General features: G+C 39.2%; 1 protein-coding gene across 4 annotated transcripts in view; it reads right to left on the bottom strand.

The window, feature by feature from the left end:
• Positions 1–23175, bottom strand: part of MYLK4 (myosin light chain kinase family member 4) — an 81411-nt gene that overhangs the window by 15024 nt on the left and 43212 nt on the right. For 2 of the 4 annotated variants that reach the window (XM_059853731.1, XM_059853739.1), the window contains 5 exons: positions 6200–6266; positions 5279–5747; positions 4319–4398; positions 1527–1632; positions 574–667 (listed from right to left, as the gene is read on the bottom strand). In XM_059853731.1, coding sequence (XP_059709714.1) covers positions 574–667; positions 1527–1632; positions 4319–4398; positions 5279–5747; positions 6200–6266 — 816 coding nt within the window. Of the gene's footprint in view, positions 1–573; positions 668–1526; positions 1633–4318; positions 4399–5278; positions 5748–6199; positions 6267–17160; positions 18135–23175 lie in introns of those variants that run through there. The other 2 variants (XM_059853712.1, XM_059853721.1) reach the window with 2 other exon arrangements.

Genomic DNA, 23175 nt, shown 5'->3' on the forward strand with positions numbered 1-23175 from the left:
CAGCTATACCTTAGCAACCCCAGTTACCTGAGACAAATCCCACTCTTAATGAATGCCCTTAATGACACCCATGTCACACAAAGGATGTCATGCATGTCATTCCAGTGAAATCCAGTCCCAGATGGCCGAGAGGTTTGCAAAACAGCCCAGATTAATTCCTCTCATCTGTATTTGTGTTGATGTCAGGTGCCCAGATCATGTCTCTTATCAGTCTCGCCCCCACTGACATCAAATCATTGCAGCAAAGGCTACAGTGTGCTGGGGAGGGAATACACTATGTCACAGGCCTGACAAATGTTTTTACCATTAAAGAAAACTATTAGAATTAGCAACAGAAAGGAAAAAAAAAAATAATATAATACTTAAAAGAAACAGAAAATACCCCAAAAATAGTTCTTCGATGAGCTATTGGAAGTTTTGGAGGAGAAAGGAAATAGAACTGGAATTAATGGTATTCCAGCAGGTCCTATGAGTGTGATGGCTTGTGAAACACTTGGTCATGGCCCGTTGTGTAACTGAAGAACAGTGTGGGATCCATTGGGTAACAAAAGATTATTATCATTCTCCACCAACCTTCTGTTTTGGACCTTGTGCTTTTATAATTTTGGCTGCCAGTTTGAGACCTGTTGCCTTCTCTTCACATTTGTGCACTTGCCCAAAACGCCCTCTAGAAAAAGGAGAAACAAACATCATCCAGTGGTATAGGTGTCAACTCTGAGTGTAAACTGCACTATAAACAACTATAAATTTTCCTCTCCCTACTGGCTTCCATTTCAATTGCTCTATTGTTGCTATTTTGTTGTGTAGATTGCACTTGCTATTACTCATTTAGGCACATCAGCATCACACAGTGTTCTATCTGGTACCACTCTGGTACCACTTGTTTGATTCACTATACTCACCTCATAACCTGCAATGACTAACCCCAGGAAAGTCAAGGATATACTGTAAGGATAATGGCTCACTTCTGTGCACCATCTGCCCCTCTCAATTGCATCATTCTCCTCCATGGGAGGGTTGTGTTTTCTTGATGATACAAAGCCTTATCCAAGAATATGCTGCCATGAAAATTACAATATCCCACTCTCCTAAATAAAGACAGCACAAGAGATAAGTAACTCCATGGTCTGTCAGACTAGCCTGCTAATCTATCTGAAAATAAGTGTTTTCAGGGGTGAAACTCACTGAGAGGAAGAAGATTACAATATGTGTCTACATACTGCTGGCTGTAATTAGAGGTAAAGCATTTCAGCATCCTAGGAGACCTGTCATAAAGCCTGAGGGCATCTGGCTGCCCTAGAACAAAGCCAAACATAGGCCAAGTCTGCTGGTGCCAAACAGCAAGCCAAAATTCATTCTCACTATAAAACCAGCCTCCTCTTTCCATCCCTCTACAAAGCACTTTAAGAGCTTAGACTTTCATAACTTCAGCTCTAGTGGGGCATGTTGCCTCCATTCACCTCCCAGGGTGCTTGGTTGTAAATTTGTGCCTTGCTTTCCAAGTTGATTTACTACACCTGACTTACCCTCCCAGAATTTCATCCTCGTTGACATTATAATAATTGCTGATCCCCACCCTTTTGGCTGAGACAATCCGGTGATCAAATGGTGCTGGTGGAGTAGGAATATCATCTAAAAAAGACAAAACCAACAGAGAGCATATGAGCCGTCACATGCAGTGCCTGTCTATCCCATATTTTAGTTCCTCTTTTCCCCAGATAAGTTCATTTAAGAACTGAATACACTTACTGTAAGCTTTATAGACAGGTCTTTCTCTGTTATTGAACAAGAGTTTTATTCCAGAAGCTATGGCTCAGAAAAAGAGGTTGTTGTTGGGGAGCTACACTAATGAGACAAGGACTCCTTTTTTAAGTTATGATCTTTCATACAACAGTTGGGAGAGGCAAAGTGAAGACCAATAGACTACACCAACATAGCTTCATACTCACAAGGAGCCTCTGCAATTCAGCCTGATCTCTGATTTTTTTAAATATTATTTCCTCCTCAGGGGCTGTGAATAGATGAGTCTGCACTGTAACTTTCTGGTGGGGTAGGAAGAGAAACAACTCTCCTGCAGGCCCAGCTAAGAGAGGCTATTTCCTAGCTTTTGGTGTCAACAGTGAATCAATCCCCTTCTCAACTGACTGACAAAACTTGTCCAAAGTGTGGTCATCACCTTTAAAGATCACATTTAGAGCTTGTGCACATGAGGGAGTTTCACCCTGGTGGACTGCACTTGGGGTTTCCAGTATGGCTCAGGACACAAGGAAACTCTCATATTCTGCTCTGAAGAATTTCTGTCCTTAAAAATAGATGGCAGATAGAAGGGAAAGAGGGGCACAGAGGAGGGATGGTTCCCAACGTTGCACCGCGGCAGCTATGGAGTTTTGGCAGGTCTCAGGTGTTACTTTCTGGACCTCCACATGCTGGACCTTTCTGCCATCCTGATGTTAAAATCCCTGCTGGAGACCAGCCCTCCATGCCTAATTTGGACTTTTTGCAGGCGGTTGTGACTTCAATTTCATACCACATTATTTTTCATTTGATTGATACACCCGAGAGTGACCTTTGGCTGACCAAGGTGACAAATACTTCTTCAACCATTTGGGAGGGCTACAGCCCCAGTGTTTCAATATGAGCTCTCTGGTTTGGAATGCCAGCTCCTTTTTGTGTGAGGCTTGTTGAGCAATTTTAGAACCATTCATTACTCCAGTGAAAATGATCAAAAACACAAACAAGAAACCCCATGGCAGCATGTAGCTGGCAGGAACACTTTGGTCATTAATGTGGCAGTAGATTGTCCTTATTCACAGGGAATGTCCATTTTTCCAGGACACCAGCTGTGTACCTAGATTTTTTCTTGACAGTGTTAATAACTTACATGGTCAGGAAGTTAGTTCATGGTCAAGGAATTGTGAAAAGCTGGGGCTTCTGGAAGTTTGCCACCTACTTGGGATTCTGCAGAGTTTGAATCACACTACTGTAAGTATGGGTCTTTGCACGTTACCGAGACCCAAAAAACGCCAAGAAAACCTCTAACCTAAGGCAAAATTTGACTGTAACAACACAAACTCCATCAGCACCAACATGTAAGTGACAGAAGAAAATGTATTTTTGAAAGCTCAACTAAAAACATTACCAAACTTTGGACAAGGAAATATTCTTTTAAAGACGCCAGACTGCTTTTCAAAGCTACGTTTAAGTTTTTGCCTTAAAGATGTTCCCCATGACAGACCCTCTATTTTTCTTTTCCTGCAAACCAGAGATGTTTCCCTGTTCAAGAACAATTTCCTACTGCAGATCAAAGATGCTCCAGCAGAGACACTATAACCTTAACATCACCCATAAAAATCTCACAGAGCTCACAACAGTTTATGGATTTTAAACTTTTAGTGTGTTAGCTCCTGTTTTCTGCTACAAAAACCTAGCACAAACCTGTAATAAATGTTTCCCTCCCACAGTCTCACCCCTTTCCCAAAGCAGATAAATTCATCTTGAGTCTTGTGTATGCACATGCACACTCATATATTTCCAAGCCTTTCAGGCCACCTCCTCACATGCCATAATTTCATTTACAGGAATAGCCACTGAAATACTCAAGATGGAGGTCTAATATTAGAAATCTCTGCCTCACCATGGTGAGCACTGCTTCAAAGTTTGGTGCCTAAGCCCCTTTTATCTGACTGCTCAACAGCAATTCAGGCTTACAAACAAAAGTCTGTATTTCTTTACTTTGTAGCCTGCAGTTGTTCTCACTTTAGATTACAATGGTATGAATATGAGCAAGCTGGTTTTTCAGGCTACGTCCACAGCATTGCAGATTCCCTGCTAACACACATTCTCAACACTTCCTCAGACTGATCAAGTTTGCCCCACCTGATATAATTTCTCCCTCCACTCTACACTTAGGGATTTTAGCTCTTTTGTTAAAAGAAGAGAGAGAGACAATAGTGTTAGTGGAGTAGTTGAGGCAGAAGCAAATTAATTTGGAATAATTTCTGACAGAGAAGAAGTGAAAGCAAGCAGAATCATGTTACTTCTCATCAGCTTAAGATGCAGCCCATGAAAAACTGTTTCCCATCAGAGCTACCATGCACATCTTTTTCCCCTACTAGTCAGCATCACAAAATCCTTCTCTTCTACAGATCTCTGTCTTTGTTCATCACTGTAATACCAGGGGAATCAAATGCTTTGCCTTTAGGATACTTCCTTTAAGAGCTTTTTACAGTTTTACGTATGCCATCAGCGCTTTCTGCAACTACTCTGCTCTTTTTGTTGTCATCTTTGACTAGACCTTCATCATGCACTTGATGCTCACTTCTACTACTATGCTCAAACTGGCAGGTCTGCCCAGGGATTGAACTAGAATTTCCTGTACCTTTTTCGCAGCTTTTACACCTGCAAGGACAAAACATGGTATTAGTGCAGAGTACACTTAAAGCAGAGCAACTTTAGAAACATAGGTGAAAAATGCCTACACAGATATTGCATTCAAATATCACTAAGCTATTTTGTTTAATGGCATAAAATAAACTGGTTTAATATTCATGTTGAGAAATAAAAATGGCCTTTAAATTAATCATGACAGCAAAATTTTTCTCAGTTACTGAAAACCTCACCTGAGGTCTTCTAAACTTGACATTAGGCTATCAATCTCGCCTTTAAAGGAAAGGGAGAGCACTGAATTTCCCTTTTCATACAGGTTTCTGAGGGCTTAAACATGCTTTTCCCTGAAAGGCTATATATTAAACCCAGCAAAGACAGAATTGCAGTACACAAATTTATTAGGTCAATTGCCTGGGCATATTTTAATTTTTATTATGATTATTTTATTAATTTTTATTAATTTTTATTTTATTTAAACATTTTTATGTTCTCTTTTAAATTACTACATTTGCAGTAAGTAAATTCCCAGTTGGCAGATGGCCTAATCTATTTTGCTGATGTTATATGACATTGCAGTATATAAACATAACCATGGAAGAATTCTCCTCAGAGATAAAGAATAGCATAATGTAATTCCCGTGTTTGTGACGTGTTTCCCAAGCAAACAACCACAGCATACTGCTAATATCATGTGTGATGGATTGTTTGCCTGTCTTATTTAAGAAAATAATTTCACTTAGATCAGCGATATAAACATATTTTTCACTTTTGTACTAGGCTAAATTTTCACCAATATTTGTATTAATCAGCCACTTTGACTTGAAACTTGAACTACACCTTTTTCTGAAGCAAGGGTCTCTTCAGAATGTGTAGTTTCAGTTTCAGACCTTACCTTCCCTCTGGTACCTCTTCATCATAACTTTGTTCTGCCTCATCTTCCTTTTGGGAAGGAGCTGGTGGTTCCTCAGCATCTTTTTCACTCTCAACAGCATTTTCCTTCTCTTCGCTCTCTTTCTCCTCTTGTTGTTTTTCAAGTGCATCTTCAGGCACCTGATGTTCCTTCTTCTCCTCAGCTGCTGGGGACTCACTCTCTATCTCCTGCACAGTTAGTTTTTGACAAGCATCATCAACAGCATCTTCTTCCTGCTGCTTTTCTGTGAAGGATTCCTGAAAAGAGTTTCTCCTATATTCATAATGGCTTTCTAAAGACAAACTTTCTTGTTTCTCTTCTGACTCTTCAGTATGAAACTTGGGAGGATCCGCTTCAAGCACAAGGGAACTTTCCCTCTTGGCATTTTCCTTGTTGAGCTTATCAACTTCTTCTTCCGGGGAGCAGGACTGACTCTGCTGGATGTCCCCATCTATAAGAGATTACAAAGTAATCTGTCAGTGGTTTTCTGATAGTCAGTAACAGTATTAAAGCAGGGCTGCATAATATTCAACAGCATAACTTCTGCTGAATTTTGAGCTAGTTATTTGTTTTCCTCTCCCACTTTCAAGGTCAGTACAAGTGTCTCCTAAGCAAGAGAAGACTACTTATTTAAAACTGGGATTTCATGGGTCCCAAAGGCTTTCTTTGAGATATAGCACTAGAAAACGTTTCTCTCTCTCAAAGTTATGGTCAGCCAAGTCAAGGTTAATAAACTCCTCGTGCAAAGCTCCTTATTGAGCAGTTGGATACCCGGTGCTCTCTCATGCTGATGAACACACATACAAACCAAGCAACTTCACTGGAGTTGCTCAGGAAAGTCATGGCTATTTCTGTATTATTTCTTAGGAACTGGAAGTTGATCAAAGAAAAAAATAGTCTAACCTGTTGAATCTGGTGGCTTCTTTTCTTTTGTTTCTGTTTCATTGAAATGTGACTTTTCTTTGATGACCTGTGAAGAAGGCAATTGACATATTAGTGAATTTATACAGTGTTCCAGTTGTATTGGTCCTCATGAAATCACAGCCTAATTTTTTTTTTTAATCAAATGAAAATACTCTGTGTTCTAACTCACCCATTTCCTATAAATGATAGTCCTTATTTGAATCACTACAAGCTGATTGAGTTGATACCAGTGCAAAGCAAGAGAAATTGTCTTGGTTGTAATCAGCATCAATGTTGCCATAAAAACAGCCTAGAAAAGATTAGGTCTGAACCTCAGAGACTAAACCAAAGAAGCACCCAGGAATCAGCTGCTGCCCTGCCCTAGCTTTTGCTGTAAAAATCTAGGTTAAACCAAATCTCGGAAAATTTAATATACTAGGAAAACGTTCAGTAACAATCTTACTGGCACTTATCAAAAAGTTCCTTGTTTTTTAATCAACATTTGGTAGTGACTTCTTTAGTGATGCCACGATTTATTAAGGGCTGACTGAGACAGTAACCAGGAATTTGAGCATACAAGCCATAACTTCAGCTTTGTGTCCTTCTTCTACTTACATTTTACAATGTTGCAGTGACATCTAGAGGTGCTTCATACCAATCCAGGTCCTCATAAAACCTCTGCAATTCCTGTTACCCTTATGGATATTAACTCCTGTTTCTATGCTATGTGCTCTGTGTGTTTTTTCCTGGCCACTCCTAGACTTGCCAGAAGGTGACCACAGTACAACACGGAATCTGCTGTTGCTCGGTGCTCCTTTTGTCACCTTCTTCCTCTCACACTGCTATGAAACTGGCACTGTTATTACTATTATTAGATCCACATGGTGTGAAAAAAGCTTTCACCTCAAGATATTTTCCTAAGGGGCTATCAGCTGAAGCAGTACTGTACATATCCCAACAAAATATACAAGTTCAGGCACTTAATTTTGAGTGTCTTAATTTTGAGTGTCATGTGACCAGTCCCACAACCCTGAGCACCAGCCAGTCTTATTACTAAACATTTGTTCTGGTAGGTCCTCCACATTTTTTTATGCTTTATTTTTTTATTTTAATTTCATCAGGCTATATAGAAAATAGGCATGAAATCAAAGCAATGTGTATCAGCTATAAACAGAGTTCAAGGGAAAGGAAATTCCACGAGAAGCCAAAAGAGTTGAGACAAACTGAATGTAACTGCATGGAGGGATTTCAACAGGACTTGTTCAGAAAATCTTGATCCACAAGGGACAAGGAAAATGTAATACGAGCATAAGACCTGAAACTGACAATTATTTTGCATGCAGTTTGTCCCAGGAAGTTGCAAGCCGTAAAATGAGAAATGCCACAATACAACAAGGTAAATACCTTTGAAATATAAATCGGAGCTCTGTTCCCACAGAACTTAAATATATGTAATGTTGCCAGATGGAACACAGGGAATCAACTAGTGCTCTAGAAAGCACTAAAAAAAAAAAAAATAGGGAAAAGCCACAGACTTATTTATTCTGTACTGTGTTGGCAATTAATAATGCACTCGCATTCCTGTAAGTATGTCAGCCTCTCCGTACCACTGAGAACATCAGCTCTGATCAAACACAGTCAGCTGAGCAAATAACCGGAGAAATGGCCTCCAAGCTCTTTGATGCATGAGGCCAGATTTCACTTCTGCATTCAGAATTAACTGCAGACACACAGCACTTCCAACTAAATATTGCTGTAGTTTGCAGGTGTGAAATACAGAAGCCAGCTTTTAAAAATCCTTCTAGTGGAAGGAACACTGGACAGTGCTGAATACCTGAGACTGCCAGGGCATTACATAAATTACTACTGTGTTTATTCAAGCACCATTTCTGATCTCTGACATTCCAAAAGCATATGGGGAGTTCATACTATTTAAAAAAAAAAATAATAATACAAATTAAATATTTACTGATATCCATCAGAATCAATTTGCAATAAATATAGGTGCCAGAGTGCTCTAGAGTAAGAAGTACAGATATAAGGACTAAATATTGAAATAGCTGTAAATACATGAGCAGTCTATACATGAACAACCCAGTTTTCTCCACATTTTGCTGTTTGGAGAAACATGTGACTTCACCTTGTCAAATCTTGACCTAGCAATAAAAACAAGACCTTTTGCCCATTATTTCTTCCCTCTAAAGGGTGGGGGCTCACCAAGTTCTCGGAGCTGCCAGAAGTCAATGTATCCTTCCTATCCCAGCCACAGGCGGTACAAAGACCTCCTTGTAGTTTGCCAGGGGCGTGCGTGACGTCCAGCCCCAGGCAGCTGAGCAGCTACTCTGAGAGCCCACAATTCCCAAAAGCCATCACACTCTTTGAAAATCTCATCTGAAAGGTGTGGTGGCTTGTTAAAGACATCTATCCCACCTAATTACTCTTCACACCACCCCTCTTCCCTCAGTCTGTTAGAACTTTCTTAAGGGTCTTTATAACTTAATCCCTAATAATATTGTATCTATTTATGCATTATTCTTCACAAACTTATGTTACGTGACTTTTTTCCAGTCTATAATTTCTGAAGTTACAGTAATCAATATTTTCTCCCTTTCTTTAATGACTTGAATACGTAAAATCAGGTATATCAGATAAGTGACACTACAGTAATTTTTCCAAGTCATACAAGCCAAGAGCTTCAAGAAAAGCTTGTGAAGTAAGCTTTTTTTTTTTTTTTTTTTTTTTTTGTGGGGGAGGGGGGAATAAGCTTTTATTTCACAAAAGCTTAAACATCAAAGTTTGTGCTGTGACCCTGTAAAGTATACCACAGCAAAAATGTGTCTGTATTTACAAAATTTTGTATTGCGTCTTCAAAAATATGTTTTCTAGACTTAAACATATTCTTTCATAGAGTATTGCCAGACCCCAAGTAAGAGAGACAGAATAAAAGCCCAGGTGATGATACAGAATAATGTGAGATAGTCCAGAGGCTGAAATTTCAGTATAGACCAATGGGAAAAAAAAGGCATTTGGAAATTATTTAAATTGACTTTAGAAACCTGCAGAAATCAAGAAAAAGCAACAATATATAAAAATATAATATATTCTAATTGAAATTTCAAATGCAGCAAGAAATTAATGTATTTTATAGACATCTGACTCCTTTTTAATGAGCCCTACATGGTTAAATTCCTTCTTTATACTGCAGCAGTCCTACCTTCGGAATGTTTTTTTAGCTAACTTTCAGATTTTTTTATCCACCTAATAAAACTCTTTGATTCTTTTTTTCCTACTGCAAAAATTTTTGTAATGAATGGCCTCATGAAGCAACCCCAACCTTTCAGTTAGAGGTCCTTTACCACCCCACCACATTTCATTTCATACCAGGACATTATCCTCAGCTCCCATCTCCCAATACCAAGGCACATACCTTCGCATGAGCCTAAACCACATTTTAACTGCGTAACTTTCTCATATTCCTGATAGTTTGCAGAAGTGTATTATGGCAAGATAACCTGGTTTGCTGTAAGATCTGATCGCCATTCATTTATCAAAATTATTAAGTTACTTGGGGTTTGCGATTAATGAGTTTCCCTAACAGCCAGAACTCAGCCATGGGTTTTGCCTCTGAGGGTGCTCCCAGTATCTCCTCACCAGTTCCCAGGAGAGTGCAGAACACAACACAGAGATCTCGGGACAGCCACATGTGTGGTGATGCCTCCTGTGCCATTCATGAAAGCTGGAATCCATTCCCAACTGCCCTTTCTTGTTCCTCTTCCTTTCCATTGACCTTCCTTCCCCCCACCAGTGTAAAATATTCGGTGAGACTAATTTTGAAACAAACTTATAAATGCCAAAAACCACACACATGGGAATTCTGCTTTTAGTTGGCAGGTGGTGATCTGCTTCCATGTCATTATTTTCTTGGTACACTGTAACAACTGCTGGCACCTTCAGGTAAAGAGTTTTTGACTCTTGCATGATTTTATAGAGCTCCTTGAACTAGATAAAGAAACCATTCTTCTGTAAAATCCAAACTCAACCTACAAGCATCTTTAATCACACACAAAAAATAAGCTCTGAACCATGAGAATCATGATTCCTTCAATATGAAATACAATAGAAGTTTTATGTGACCTGCTGCTTTGAAAATACATAGGTAATGAGGTAACAACCTCTGCATGAAAAAAATCCCTCAGAACAACATCATTCTAGAGAGGGAAGAAGCTGAAAATCAGTGAAGACAAAGCTTTGTCCATTCCCCACTAAAGTTTGCTGACTTCCCACCCACTGTGCTGGAGAAGCGGTGGCTATCCTGTTTCAAATGAATGTTTACTCCTGCCAGGCCATTCTTCCCAAAGTAGGAGATCTTACACTGAGGAGTAGAAAAAACCTTCATGCAACCAGGCTCCCAACAGAGCCCATGGCCTCAGCGAAGATGCACCAGGTTGCACTAACTGTGACACATTGATTATAAACATCTTCACTTTTGTCTTGAGGTCCAGTCACTGTCACTCAACAGAGTCATTATCAGGCCTAAGAAGGCCTTTGGAGGTAGATTGTTTAACTCCAATTGACTGGTTTACTTTTAATGTCTCTGCAATACACGGAGGCCTGTAATAATCACTGACAAATCTGAGGCTACCAAGACACCCACTAGGACCAGAGCACTCAGCATAAGCTGGCTTTGACATATGTCCTTTCACTGCATTTGGGAAGTAAAACCAACCAGTCACTGCTGGTTTTGAATTTTTCATCTGAACAAATAAGGGGCAACATCAGGCAAGCACAAGCATGGGAGAATTCAGCTGCTTTTCTTACCAACACATTGGACATCACATCTATCCTTTCCCTGTTCTGCTCAATTTCCTCACCTGTGTGATGACTGAGAGGGTGCACGTGTGCCTCAAATGCACCTGTGCCATAACCCTAAAAGTTTTCCACGTGCTACTCTTCACATTTTTACCCTTACCATTAAATAGGACACCCTCCTAAGTGGGTTCCACTATTGACACAGTGTGACACAGGAGAAAAAAAATCCACCTTGAAAGCCAAATCACTGGCAGATCTTTTTAACTGTGGGGATAAACTACCCACTTGTCAAACTACTCAGACAATTTTTTTTATTACAATAAGTAGCCTCACTGTAAAGAGAGTATTTCTCAATTTAACTAACCCAGCTGGCTACCTAAGCAGGCAATGGTATGGATGGAAAAAACCTTCAGACTTCATGAACTGCCCATCCTAAGCTTTTCTCCAAAATCACACAGTGGGGAGAGTTCCATCCAAAGGGTTATAAACTTAAGAAATCATCTCTTTCAGCTTTGATGACTCACTTTGAATTGGACTCCAGAAAAAAGATTTCCTAAAAATTCATTTAACAAGAAGGAAGTTTGGGTTGTGGGGAAAGACCTGCTTGGGGCTTTAAAATATTCCCTTTATAGAGAGACTATGGTTCTGTGGCACCTCACAATGCCAAACCCTGCTATTGGAATGTGGTGGGGCTCATTCCAGCCTCTGTTGGGGCTGCTGCCCAGCCACCCATCTCTGCTCCTTCTCACTGCTGCATGTGTATGCAAAACCCAGGGTGCTGCCAGGATGGCACAAATTAATTGTGTTTCAGAGCAGCCACCCTTGTAATTAAAACTCAGTGTGGTGCAGTGTGGTGCACATTTAGTGGCAATGGCACTTTCCTACCAGAGGAAATAGTAAAGCATGGTACCTCTACACCTTCTGATAGGGGCTGAGGAGTCATTACCAGAAAACTGCTTAAATGTCTTGTATATCTGATGACAAAAGGTGAATTTTAGATGGCTGCAGTGGACAAAGAATTCCTCCCTGAGCAACCCTTCCTACCACTGTCTCACCTCTTTGAGGAACTTTCTGCTTTTCCAGGACTGTTTTCTGATGAGCTGCTTTGCTTTGCTTTCCTGCACTCACCAGTTATCTCTTTATTTTCATCATGAGGTCTCCCTGGTTTTGAAAAGGAATTGTAATGGATTCCTACAATAGGTCACTCTATTGTAATGCCCCAAGAGCTATCCAATGTGGCATGTAGTTATTTAGAAATTAACTGTGTCTACTTTGATTTCACACATTTTCAGGGTTGTAGAGACAACAAAATTCCAACAGTGTTCAGGAAGGGATCCTATGCAGGGAACATTGTACAGCAGACAGCAAGTTCTGAGGGAAAATGGAAACAAATTTAAACAGCATTATGAATTGAAAAGGCATGAAACAGCTCCTGTGGCTGTCAGTAAGGGAGAGAACAGGGCAAAACAAGATGAAAACATTGTCCTAAGAAAACATACCAGTTTTATGACTGGTGCACAGCCAGAGAGAGAATTTTAACTCTGATATACTACAGCTCACTCAAAGGCTGAAATTCTTCTACCAAGAACGTATTTAAGTAAAGGCATCAGTCCTGAGGGAAAGAAGAGCATTCCCAAGTATAATGGCACCTGTGAGTGCTTACCAGCTGCATTGCCCAAGCAATAGACAACCCATCTGTTGAGATTCTGCAGAAATCTCTACCCGTGAAACCACCAGCCCAGGAGAAACCCTTGCAAATAGAGGTAAAAAAAAAAAAAAAAAAAAAGAAAGAAAAAGAAACATTTCCCACCTATTAGGTGGAAAGATGAAAAATACACAGAACATGGCTATTTTGGAGAGAATTTAAATAATTCATAAGGGACCTGTTAGCATTTGTAGGCAAAATGAAAGAATCAGAACAGTTATAGACTGAGGCTGAATGGATATTAAAACACATGTGGCAAACAGCAGTTTCATTGTGGGCTCCCACTAAAGCAGCCAGTGACCTGCAATTGCAGTGTGATACCTGCACAGGAGGTACAGAGGGTTCAAGCAGAAAACACAGCTCCCACCACTGGCATGTCTTTAGTGTGGGAAACAGCCCCAAACTGCTAAAAGTTGTTATTCCTACAGCAAAGCCTGTAGAAATGTCAGGAAATCAAAGCCAGTCACCTGAAGGTAACTGCAGGAAGTTCAACACTACTTTATGATGGCAACAAAATGGACTTTCTGACTCTCCAGATGAGTATTTGCAGGTTAATAGTATAGAATCTCTAAAGTCTTTAATTTGGAGGAAATAAGTGAGGTATTATTTTACCCTCTTTCTTTATAAGTGGAAGAAGTAGGACTGAAAATGGAGTTATAGACAGGAACATTTTGCAACAGGATTATCACAGACTACTTAAAAAGGTGAATTTGAGGAAAACCTCAAGGCTTTTAAAGATGCTTACTGTAGAACTGCTGATTTCCCTGAGCAGCAATAGTGACAAAATAACCTGTAATTACTTGTGACAAGTAATACACACTACTCCTCTCAGCCATGTGGTGATAAGGTCATGGTGCCCTCGGTGGAAAAAGGCTGGGAGACGTTTAGCAGCATCAACAAAGCATGAAGTGTCTCCAAGCTACACCATATTACGACTTCAACCCAAACCAGAAATAAACTAAGCTCCTGTATGAGGCAGTGGAGGTATTTCAGGATGGCAATAAAAGGCAGGAAAGCAGAAATTTGCTTCAGAAGAGAGCAATCCCTACATATTGCAAGAGCACAAAATGTGCCTCTGGAGCCTGTGATTAGCAAACTGATACAGCTGCTGCTGATGCTCAGGGAGAGATTACACACCACAGCTGCTTATACCCCTTCTTTGTCTCTCTCTCATTCCCCCTCTTCCCTCTCTGTTCTGCCTCTTTCACAGGTCTCTACATAATATGGTTCTGTAAAAAGAGGCAGTTAGGAAAAATTTAAAAAAGAGTACTACATTAAGCAAAGTGCAGCACCTCTCTAGAGAAGCAAGGATGGAAAGGCAGGTGAGCAGCATGTCAACACCATTCACTGCCTTATCCAATTGTACCCACGGCCACCTACTGCACCACCTCCTAGTAATTCATTCATAAGTTATGGTTGGATTATTTTGCAGAACCAGGCTGGGGACAGCCAAACATTTTGCAGACAGCTCAGCTATTAGAACCAAGACATGGCATCTACTCATAGCTGCAGCAGGGTGGATGATAAACAGAAACATCATCCAAAATATCTGATCATCTCCAGCAGTGTATAGAAGTGGGTTCTGCCCTTCTGAGCTAACTGCAGTGAATGGATTGCCTTGTTCGTGGCTGTACAGAAACAGAATAGGACTGTGCATGTCTAATGGGATTGAAGGGTTTGCTCAGTGTTGCCAAAAAATTTCCGTCTATGATACAAGAGATGCTGTTCTTTCTGCCTGGCAGCTTGCACTTCTGCGGGGCCAGGACTGTTTAAAACTATCATCATGTGGGACTAGAGATGAGAACAAGGATTCTGTTAAGAGAAGCAAGGACTGGTATCTGCACATTTGGGTAAATGCGTTCATTGCTATGTCACCAGATATAAGTGGTGCATTCCAGGTGTAAAACTCTGCAAGGGTGAAACCCCCTATTTTTCTATTACTTTGCTTTTCTTTTAACTTTAATCACAACTATATAAAACATATAGATAAATATGCAGATCTAATTCAAATATGGAGGCACGAGCAACCAACTTTGCAGTGTCTCACGGACCAGTATTTTGATTAACTTGTTCAGAGATCCTGTTCCTTCCCTCTCACCCAGAGGAGAGTCTATTTGCCCTAAATGCTGGTACACGCTGTCACCTACTAAGCTGATAGCCAAGCTCAGCAGTCTCTGCTGAAGGGTATCAGTCCATGTTCTGTTACTCCTAATGCAGGGCTGACTTCAAGTCTGTTTTTACGTAAACCTAAGATGACTAAGTGTTTACCAAAGCCAGCTGTTGTTCACAGGATAGCTTGGTAATTTTATGATGGCCCTTTTCTAATAAATCAAACACAGAGAGAGGAGGTAATGACAAGGTAACATATGTATGCTATCTCATAAAACAAACAAAATATAAACAACATAATAATATCATCAGCATGATTCCAGACATGCTCATGCTGCCTTTCCTAAGCCCACATGCTAGGCAAGTTCCTACCAAGTCCACTCAACATCGCCAAATCTGCCTAAACAAAAATGAATCAGTGAGGGAATTACAAATGTAACTGCTGTTGGAAAAAAGACAGAGACTCCACTTGCTCCTCTCTTTATTGGGTCCTTCTCAGTAGGCTACTTGTGTTTCCATCATGTTCAAGGCCCCTTGCCTCTACTTCCAGGTATTTTCTAGCCATGAACTCTCCATGGGGGGAACCTGAATCTCTGCCATCCTGTCTCCCCTCTGACCTGTCAGGAGCACAAGCTCCTCCTGTTCTGCTACACCCATTGGTTCCCACAAACTCACTAGCAAAGCCTGCAAGGTCCTCTCCTTTCTCCAACCCTGTGTTTCTACTGCAGAGAGCCTTGCACCTACTCCGGTCTCCAGGAGGTGCCAGTTCATTAACATGCCAGGGCTGATTCAGTTTACATTTATAAATAGTTTAGATGAGTATGTACTTTCACTGATATAAGTAGGTCTCTACCACAAACTGCAGTGACAGCAGCATTACAGAGATGACCTGTGGGTCTCACTCCAATGGAGCTTTTACAACAGATGTTTTCATTGATGTTTTGAAAAGTAAAAGAAGCCCTTAACTCAGGTGCTCAAAATAAATAATATTTTCTTATCAAAGTAATGGTATAAAACAAGAAAACTTCTCTCCTGTTGAAACTCCTTTTTTTAAACCAGTCCAGCTTGATGTTCAAGAAGAGCCTGTAATGACAATTTTTGTTATCAGTCTTCTCTGACAAGGAAGCCATTTTTCTCTTCAGTTAATGATGCTCTGGAAACAAGGTTGCACAATTTATATCCTTACATAGTGACACATTGGTCAGTTCAGCTGACTGAGCTTTACAAGATGCTCCTCTGCTGCTACACAGCACTGACTGATATTTTTATAGTTTCCTTTGAAGGCTCAAATGCTTCTTGTCTATCTATGAAGTGGGGTTGCCTTAGGGTAACCAAGCTGAAAAACACATGGTTTGCTGACCAGGCCATTTTGAGTAATATTGGCTGCAGTGCTTCTTTGCTTCAAGGAATGCTGTTTCCAGTAACACCCTCACATGATGTTTTTCCTGCTCAAAAACTTTAAAAAACAAACTCAAGAACTAGTCTTTAAATGAATCAAAGAGTAAAGCCTGCATGTGACTTTTTGGGAAAAAAAAAATCAAGCAAAATAGAACAAAATATGAAAAGCAACCTTTTTTGTTCGCTGTGCGTTAATCAAATACTTTGTCAGAAAAAATTCCTAATTTTCTTCAACAAAAAAGAATTTTCAAACTACCTTACAAAAGCTTATTAGAGTCAAGAGAGTCCTTCAAGAGATTTTTGGTGTCTTTTAATCTGAACTTTAAAAAACATGATGAAACTCTCATTATGGTAACAGAGGCATTTTTTACCCAGGGAAGTTTACACAAGCCATAGCTCCAGTTACAGTAACCCTACCTCAGATCCCAGTTTAGAAGTTCCCTAGTCCTCACCAATGGAGAGAAATACCAGATAGGAAGAGCACACTTAAGATGTTCCTTGAAATAAAAGACAAACATATGTACATGCCCTGACCCAAGGAGGCTTTTTACCAGTTCCACTAATCTCTAGACCCTGGTGCTCATATCACGACTGCTGCAACTTGATTCCCCCGGATAATTATAAATCCAGAAAAGATCATTGTAAAATTCATGGCCAGGACCCAAGACTCCTGAAATCTGTCAATCTTTTTTATGTTCTTTGTTGTTATGTTTTACAGCTGCAAAGGAAAAATTAGGAAAAATGAATGTCTGTATAACAAGTAGATTTTTCTATATTTTTTCCACATAACTGGCTCAGCTTGTTCTTATACTTTTGGCGTTTAGAGCACATTGGTTGTTCTTTCTTAAATGTGAACGAAACAAAAAAGCTGAGCATGTAGCAGAACATATCCGTAGTTTGCAATGATTCCTGCCAAGATGAAACACAAACCTGGGCTCACCTTTTCATTTTTCTTCTTGAGCAGATCACCAGCTGTTGTCTCCGAGAAAATGTGCATCCTAAAGGGATGTCCAGCTCCTGCCTTGCAAACTTTACGTTTTTTAACATGATGCTTTACACTTGAATTGTGAATTATTAATGTTTTCACCCTTTCTACCAGAGGTCCTACAAGTTTCTGTAGTCCAGAAACACTTTGTTCAAGTCCATCTAGCCTCTTAACCTGCTGCTCAGCTTTCCTGTTTATATCAGAAAGAGATTTTTTCATTTTAAGGCAAAGTCTCCTCATTTCATTATTTCTCATTTTTTTGTTTCTTTCCATCCTTGATCCAGGTTCAGATGTTTCTGCCTTTACCGTCTCCATGTCTTTTCCAATGCAACAGATTTCTTGGGAAAAACTGTTAAGCTTCTTAAGGACATTGTCTTGCAGAGTCAACAGTTTATCAATTTTCTCTTCAAGGGAGGCAAACTTCACATCCATGATGTTGAAACTTTCAGATGTGCTGACATCACTTCTCTCAACGTGAAGAATTTGAGGAGGTTCCATTCCATTACCTGGCCCTTGGTTTTGCAAAGTGTTTGGATCAAATATTTTGGCCAAGTTGTTGACCATAGACGTAGAAGAGCTCTGCCTGCTGGATGTGGTCATTTTGCTGGCTTGGGTATGGGAAGGAAATGCTCTGATGGTCAGCTGCTTGAGGACAATATCAGTTGCAAAGGCTTTCCATCCAGGCTGCTCAGATATACAGCCAAGTTTGGCAACTCCAGCTCAACTAATTTATAAACTACTCTCATGTATTTGACTAAAACAGAGAGAAGAGACACTCAAATTATTTAGCAGAAAAAAGCCTTTCATCCATTCTTTTCTTTACCTCTATATTTATCTATCTATTTCCAAATGAAGTGAATATAGAGATGCATATTCTAAATGCACTCGGTTCAGTGACATCAGCCCTAGCAAGGACCAAACTATTTGCACTCCAATGGCATTTGACAGCAAAAAGGCTACACGATACATGAGAAGTCATTAAGGGTACTGAGACTTTGGCAGTGGTGTTGCTGCTTTTCAAAAGCCTAGTATGTAATGTGATCCCTGCTCTGAAGAGAATAAGGGTCCTTACAAGGAACTTAAATGTGGCTGCTTGAAATTGCTGTTTTAAGGTAAGCTTTTCAGATGAAAATTTCTATTCCTTGAAAAGGAATAGAAATTTTAACTGCTCTATTGACTTCTAGGCAGGAAGTCAATAGAGTGGTTAAAAAACAAATACATTAAAGAAAATAAAACAAGAAGGAGATGAAAATATTTTGGAAAAAAAAAAAAAATAGAGCCCTATCCTATGTCTCAGCTACCACATAGCCACCATATGCACAATTAGCTCCCAAGCTAATATCTTCATTTAGTTCTGCATTTAGTTCTGTACTTATCAAGACTGTTCTAATTTGTCACAAATTAAGAGGCTTATGTTTTACTATGATCTGGTCATCCAAATACAAAAATAGAACATTTGATAGAGACTCAGCTCTTTTCTTTGTTTGCCTGACAACAAATGTCTCATGATCAGTGATTAATATTCCTAGCTCAAACAGTACATTTAAGTTTTGCTTTTGCAAAAAACTTTGTTTCTTTCAGAAAGACAACATTGGACAAAAAAGAAATTTCATTACTGGGAACAGGTTTCCCCTAAAGGTAGGCTGGAATTGTTGAACACCTTTCATGTTGGTTAGAAAAATAAAACCAGAATTTAATAGAAAGTAAAAAACCAGAATTTCTCAAGTCAGATATACTCCACAGAAGCAAGAAGTAAATCAGTATGGATCAGCTTGATGGAGACAGGCTGCCTCTGAAACAAAGAAATTGGACAAATGACTATCATAGATTGACCACACATAGGTCAGTCTGTACTGTTGCCACATCTTTTGTAGAAATAAATGCATAAAGTTGGCCAGCTGGTTGAAAAACAGCCAGACTGTTTCTCTGCTCAAACAATCAAGAGCTTCTTTTGTGATGCCTGTGAACTATTTCTTTTGCCAACCTCAGTTTCTCCATCCTTTAAACAGGGAGTATGAGGGATAATTAGGTAAGCGACATAGTGAGTTCTGAAAACCTAACACACTAGGTAGTCTTTCAAATTGCATGGTCTTCTCTTCAATTTTAGGTGGCAAACATGTCTTTTTAGAGTCAATCACAGTTGAAGTTTCCAAAATCTCCCAAAGGCATTCTCCCACAATCATTTGTGACTCGACATGTAGTCAGTGTTGATAAGGATAAGCTAATTCAGGACCTTGTTCTCTGGTTACTGTAGGTTCATAAGTACATTTGTCACCTTCTGGGATCAGCATGTTACTGCAAGTGAAAGTGAACTGTATTCATGCATGACCCTAAAACATGGACTGAAATCTCTTCTTCAAATAACAGACATTACCTAGAGGTGGCCATCATGTGTTACTGTGCAGAGCACATTTGCTGAGAAGGTTAACTATTTCTAAAATAGGAAACAGGATTAAAAAAAAAAAACCAAAAGAGTTTAAAGATCTCTATTTCATGAAAAGGATAATAATAGAGGACAGCAGTTAAAAAAAGAGGAAGTAATAACAAAACAAAGAACATCACCTCAATTCCAGCAAAGTCATTATGTTTGAAGCCCTTTTGCTTACTCTGTTCATCTCTGCTAGAAACATGAACTAAACTCTCCTGACAGTTTCATATCTGCAGAAGCCCCTGCTAGACACAAACTTCCAGAAGAATCATGTTGGTTAACTGGCCAGGTTTGAAAAGCCATTTATCTTGGATGAAACATCCCTGAAGGAATTCACAGTCAGTTCCCCCTGTCCCTTGCACTCCCTGCACACACAAATAAAAAAGAGATTAAAGGTTTATTAGACCTTGCCACCCATTCAGCTAGGACATGTCTGGGAATTTCATAGGCAAAGACTGTCAGGCACAAGGATCCTATTCAAAAGGAGCACTTTGTTAAAGCAAAAAATTATTAAAAGGAAAAAGGACATACAGATAGCAATGGTAAAATCATGTGTTACATTACTGTGCACAGCCACATATGTTAAACATTAAAATCTCTCCTAACAATTGCCCAGGGAAATACAATGTGAAATACCTCAAACCAGTACTATAAACACTAATAAAAATTTTAAGCTCTGTGAGGTAAGATCCTATTATCAAGTATCATCTGTAAAGTCCTACTGATTTAATATTTTACCATGACATACACTGAAAGGGTAGAAAGCAAACTATAAAAATGCTTCATTAAAAGCTCATCCGTATGTTAGCACTTCTGTCTGAAGCTAAAGAGAACTAGAAGAGAGAACTCCTGTGTAGAGGTTTGAAAATAGGAATAAATGAAAGAAAACTAACATCAGCTTGCTTTCTAGGCTCAGAAAGCTCTTGCTCAGAAAGCTTCTTCACAGCTGGGAATCTGTGGATCCCTGCCTCTAGGTCTGTAAACTGCAAATAACCTTACACATCCAGACGCTTTTCAAGAGTTCAGTAAGAATTCATTACTTAAGGGAAATTGTTCTGTAAAAAATAGTGTGATTTAAAGTACTTGAATATTTCCTTCTTAGTGCTGTGAATTATTACTGCTACATTATGAAATTCAATAATACTATTTGCAAATAATTTGAGCCATTTATAATAAATAGCTGAATTTAGTTTTCCTAATAACTAAGATAATCTCCTAGCACCTGTACCTATCATTAATGCACAAAATAAGCCCATATAAGAGCATTTTTATTTTTATGTCACAAATTTTAGTGATGACTGATCCCTGGATTTGCTCAGCACCAAAGATGCTTCAAACTCTGTTCGAAATTAAGGGTATGAGCTGCAGGAATATTTACTTTTCTGTAATTGAAAAATTTTCTGTGAATTGAAAACAAAGAAACACAACTGATTGAAACACATTAGACAGAAAGCAATTGTGCTAGTTTTAAAGATGACATGATTCCCCATGTTCACAATGTTGCATAATACTGCAATTCAGAATATTAACACTAGGCTGCTGCGCCATGGCAGTGACAATGTCAGTTCAAAGGCTGACATTGAACCCTGGGAATTTTTGCACACAGGTGTAACAAACACCTGCTAATCAACTGAGAAAATGTATGTTTCATGGTTTGATTAATAAATCTGCCATACTAATTAATTTCTTCTATACAGTTGCTGTCCTGTTGATGATTAATTTTTTGAGTGGCTTTTACATGAAAGAAAATTAACCTATAGCTCTCTTTTACTTCAAGGTCAGTTGGAAAAGGCCTTAAAGCAGCATATACAATTTTCCAAGTGTCGTGGCACTGAAAATTTGGAAGAAATATCAAGAAGTACCAATGGATACATTGCTACTACTGTGACTTTCACATTTTTTACATGTCTGCAGACATGACACAGTGAGCCTGTAAGAGATACCATAAAACTGTGTACCTTATATAGACATAGTTAAACAGGCTATAGGTGAAGACTGGACAGACCAGAGAAGTGAATTTTTCCTTCTGATTGCTGTCTTGAACTCAAATTTCAGCTAGGGTTTTTTTCTCTGCACACACAAATGTGGAAAGCTGGCTAGCATTAGGAAATTATCCCAGCATAGCTATTTGCTCCCAAGCTCTATTAGCTATCTGCTTCTGAACAGTGATCCTCTAGTTCAGAGATGCCCAGACCAAGCTTTTAGTACATTCTGCCCCAAAGCCTGTAAAAGGCAGGAGGACCTCAGTTCCACAGTGTTTGGATCTCAGACACGTAGGCATTAGAGAAAAAAAAACATAGCCCAAAAAAAAATGTAATATTTGTGGTTCTTTTAATTTCACATGACAACTTATCAGTCCAAAGAAAGCCTGCTTTCTGCCTAACAAAGTTGTTCACTAAGTTTGATCAATTCTTGTTCCTCTGATCATACAGCTGATTTGTTATCTACCCTGCCTTACCTTATCTTGCTCTACTGGACCCAAGTTACCAGGAGGTACCCTCTCCCTCCATGCTTTTTTAGACTGAGTCTTCTCAATTTACTTCAGTTCAGTTCTTCATTTTTCCTAACAATTAAAGGTCCAGAGAGTGCACCTCATAAATTTATGTCTGCTGGCATCGAACATTATAAACAAGAAGACAAGTGGAAATTTTTTACTTGTAGACTCTTATTCCAACTTTTTTGGGCTGTAAGCCATGTGTCAGGATATGCCATATTTTGTGGAAGACTGCTTCAACTGAACATCATCTGGAGAACACGGTACACCTTCAAAAATCTTGACTTGTTCTAAACAAGGTATCTTCAAAACTCCCATGTCCAGTTTAATATTTTATTGCAATGGAGGATTGGAGTGTTCTTCCCTCAAAAATAACACGGGGCCACCTGCCATGCATGAGTTTGCAGCATGTGTGTGATGCATGCTCCACGTTCCAGCCATTCCTCACTCACGTTCTCCTGACATTTCTGTGTCTGTGTCCTGGCAAGGATTGGGCTTACACAGAGAATATATTAAGGGGAGTGGGCTGCAGGTATGTGAACAATTAGCTCTGACTGACTTTCTGAGTATTCCAAAAATACTATCTAAATTTCCCTTGGTGCAATTGAAGTTGATTTCTTCCTGTGCCATCCATGCGCCATGCATAGCTAGAATAATCTCTTCTCTCTTTTACAAATACATTTAATGTATTTGAAGTTTATTATTACATCTCCTTCCCAGTGTTCTCTCAAATATATACTTATATTGCACACAAAAACATATTATCACTTCCTAGAAGTGATCTGTATTGAGAAAAATTCAATAAAATTTTTTCTTGAATACTTTTCTGGAGAAGTTGCCTTCCTAGATGAAAAGAAATCAAAGATATTCTGTGTTTGTAGATTTTTAATAAATTCATTTGTGAAAATGGTACAAGCTTACATGTTATGCTGTATCTCCCAACAAACAATGTAAGATTTTGCTTTCCTTAGAATATATGAATCTTCTTTTCTATTAAAAAAAATTGTTTAAATCTTCAAAATAAAATCTCAGGACAGAGAAAAGAAAA

Source organism: Haemorhous mexicanus, chromosome 1 (assembly GCF_027477595.1).
Source record: "Haemorhous mexicanus isolate bHaeMex1 chromosome 1, bHaeMex1.pri, whole genome shotgun sequence".
NCBI classification, from domain to species: Eukaryota; Metazoa; Chordata; class Aves; order Passeriformes; family Fringillidae; genus Haemorhous; species Haemorhous mexicanus.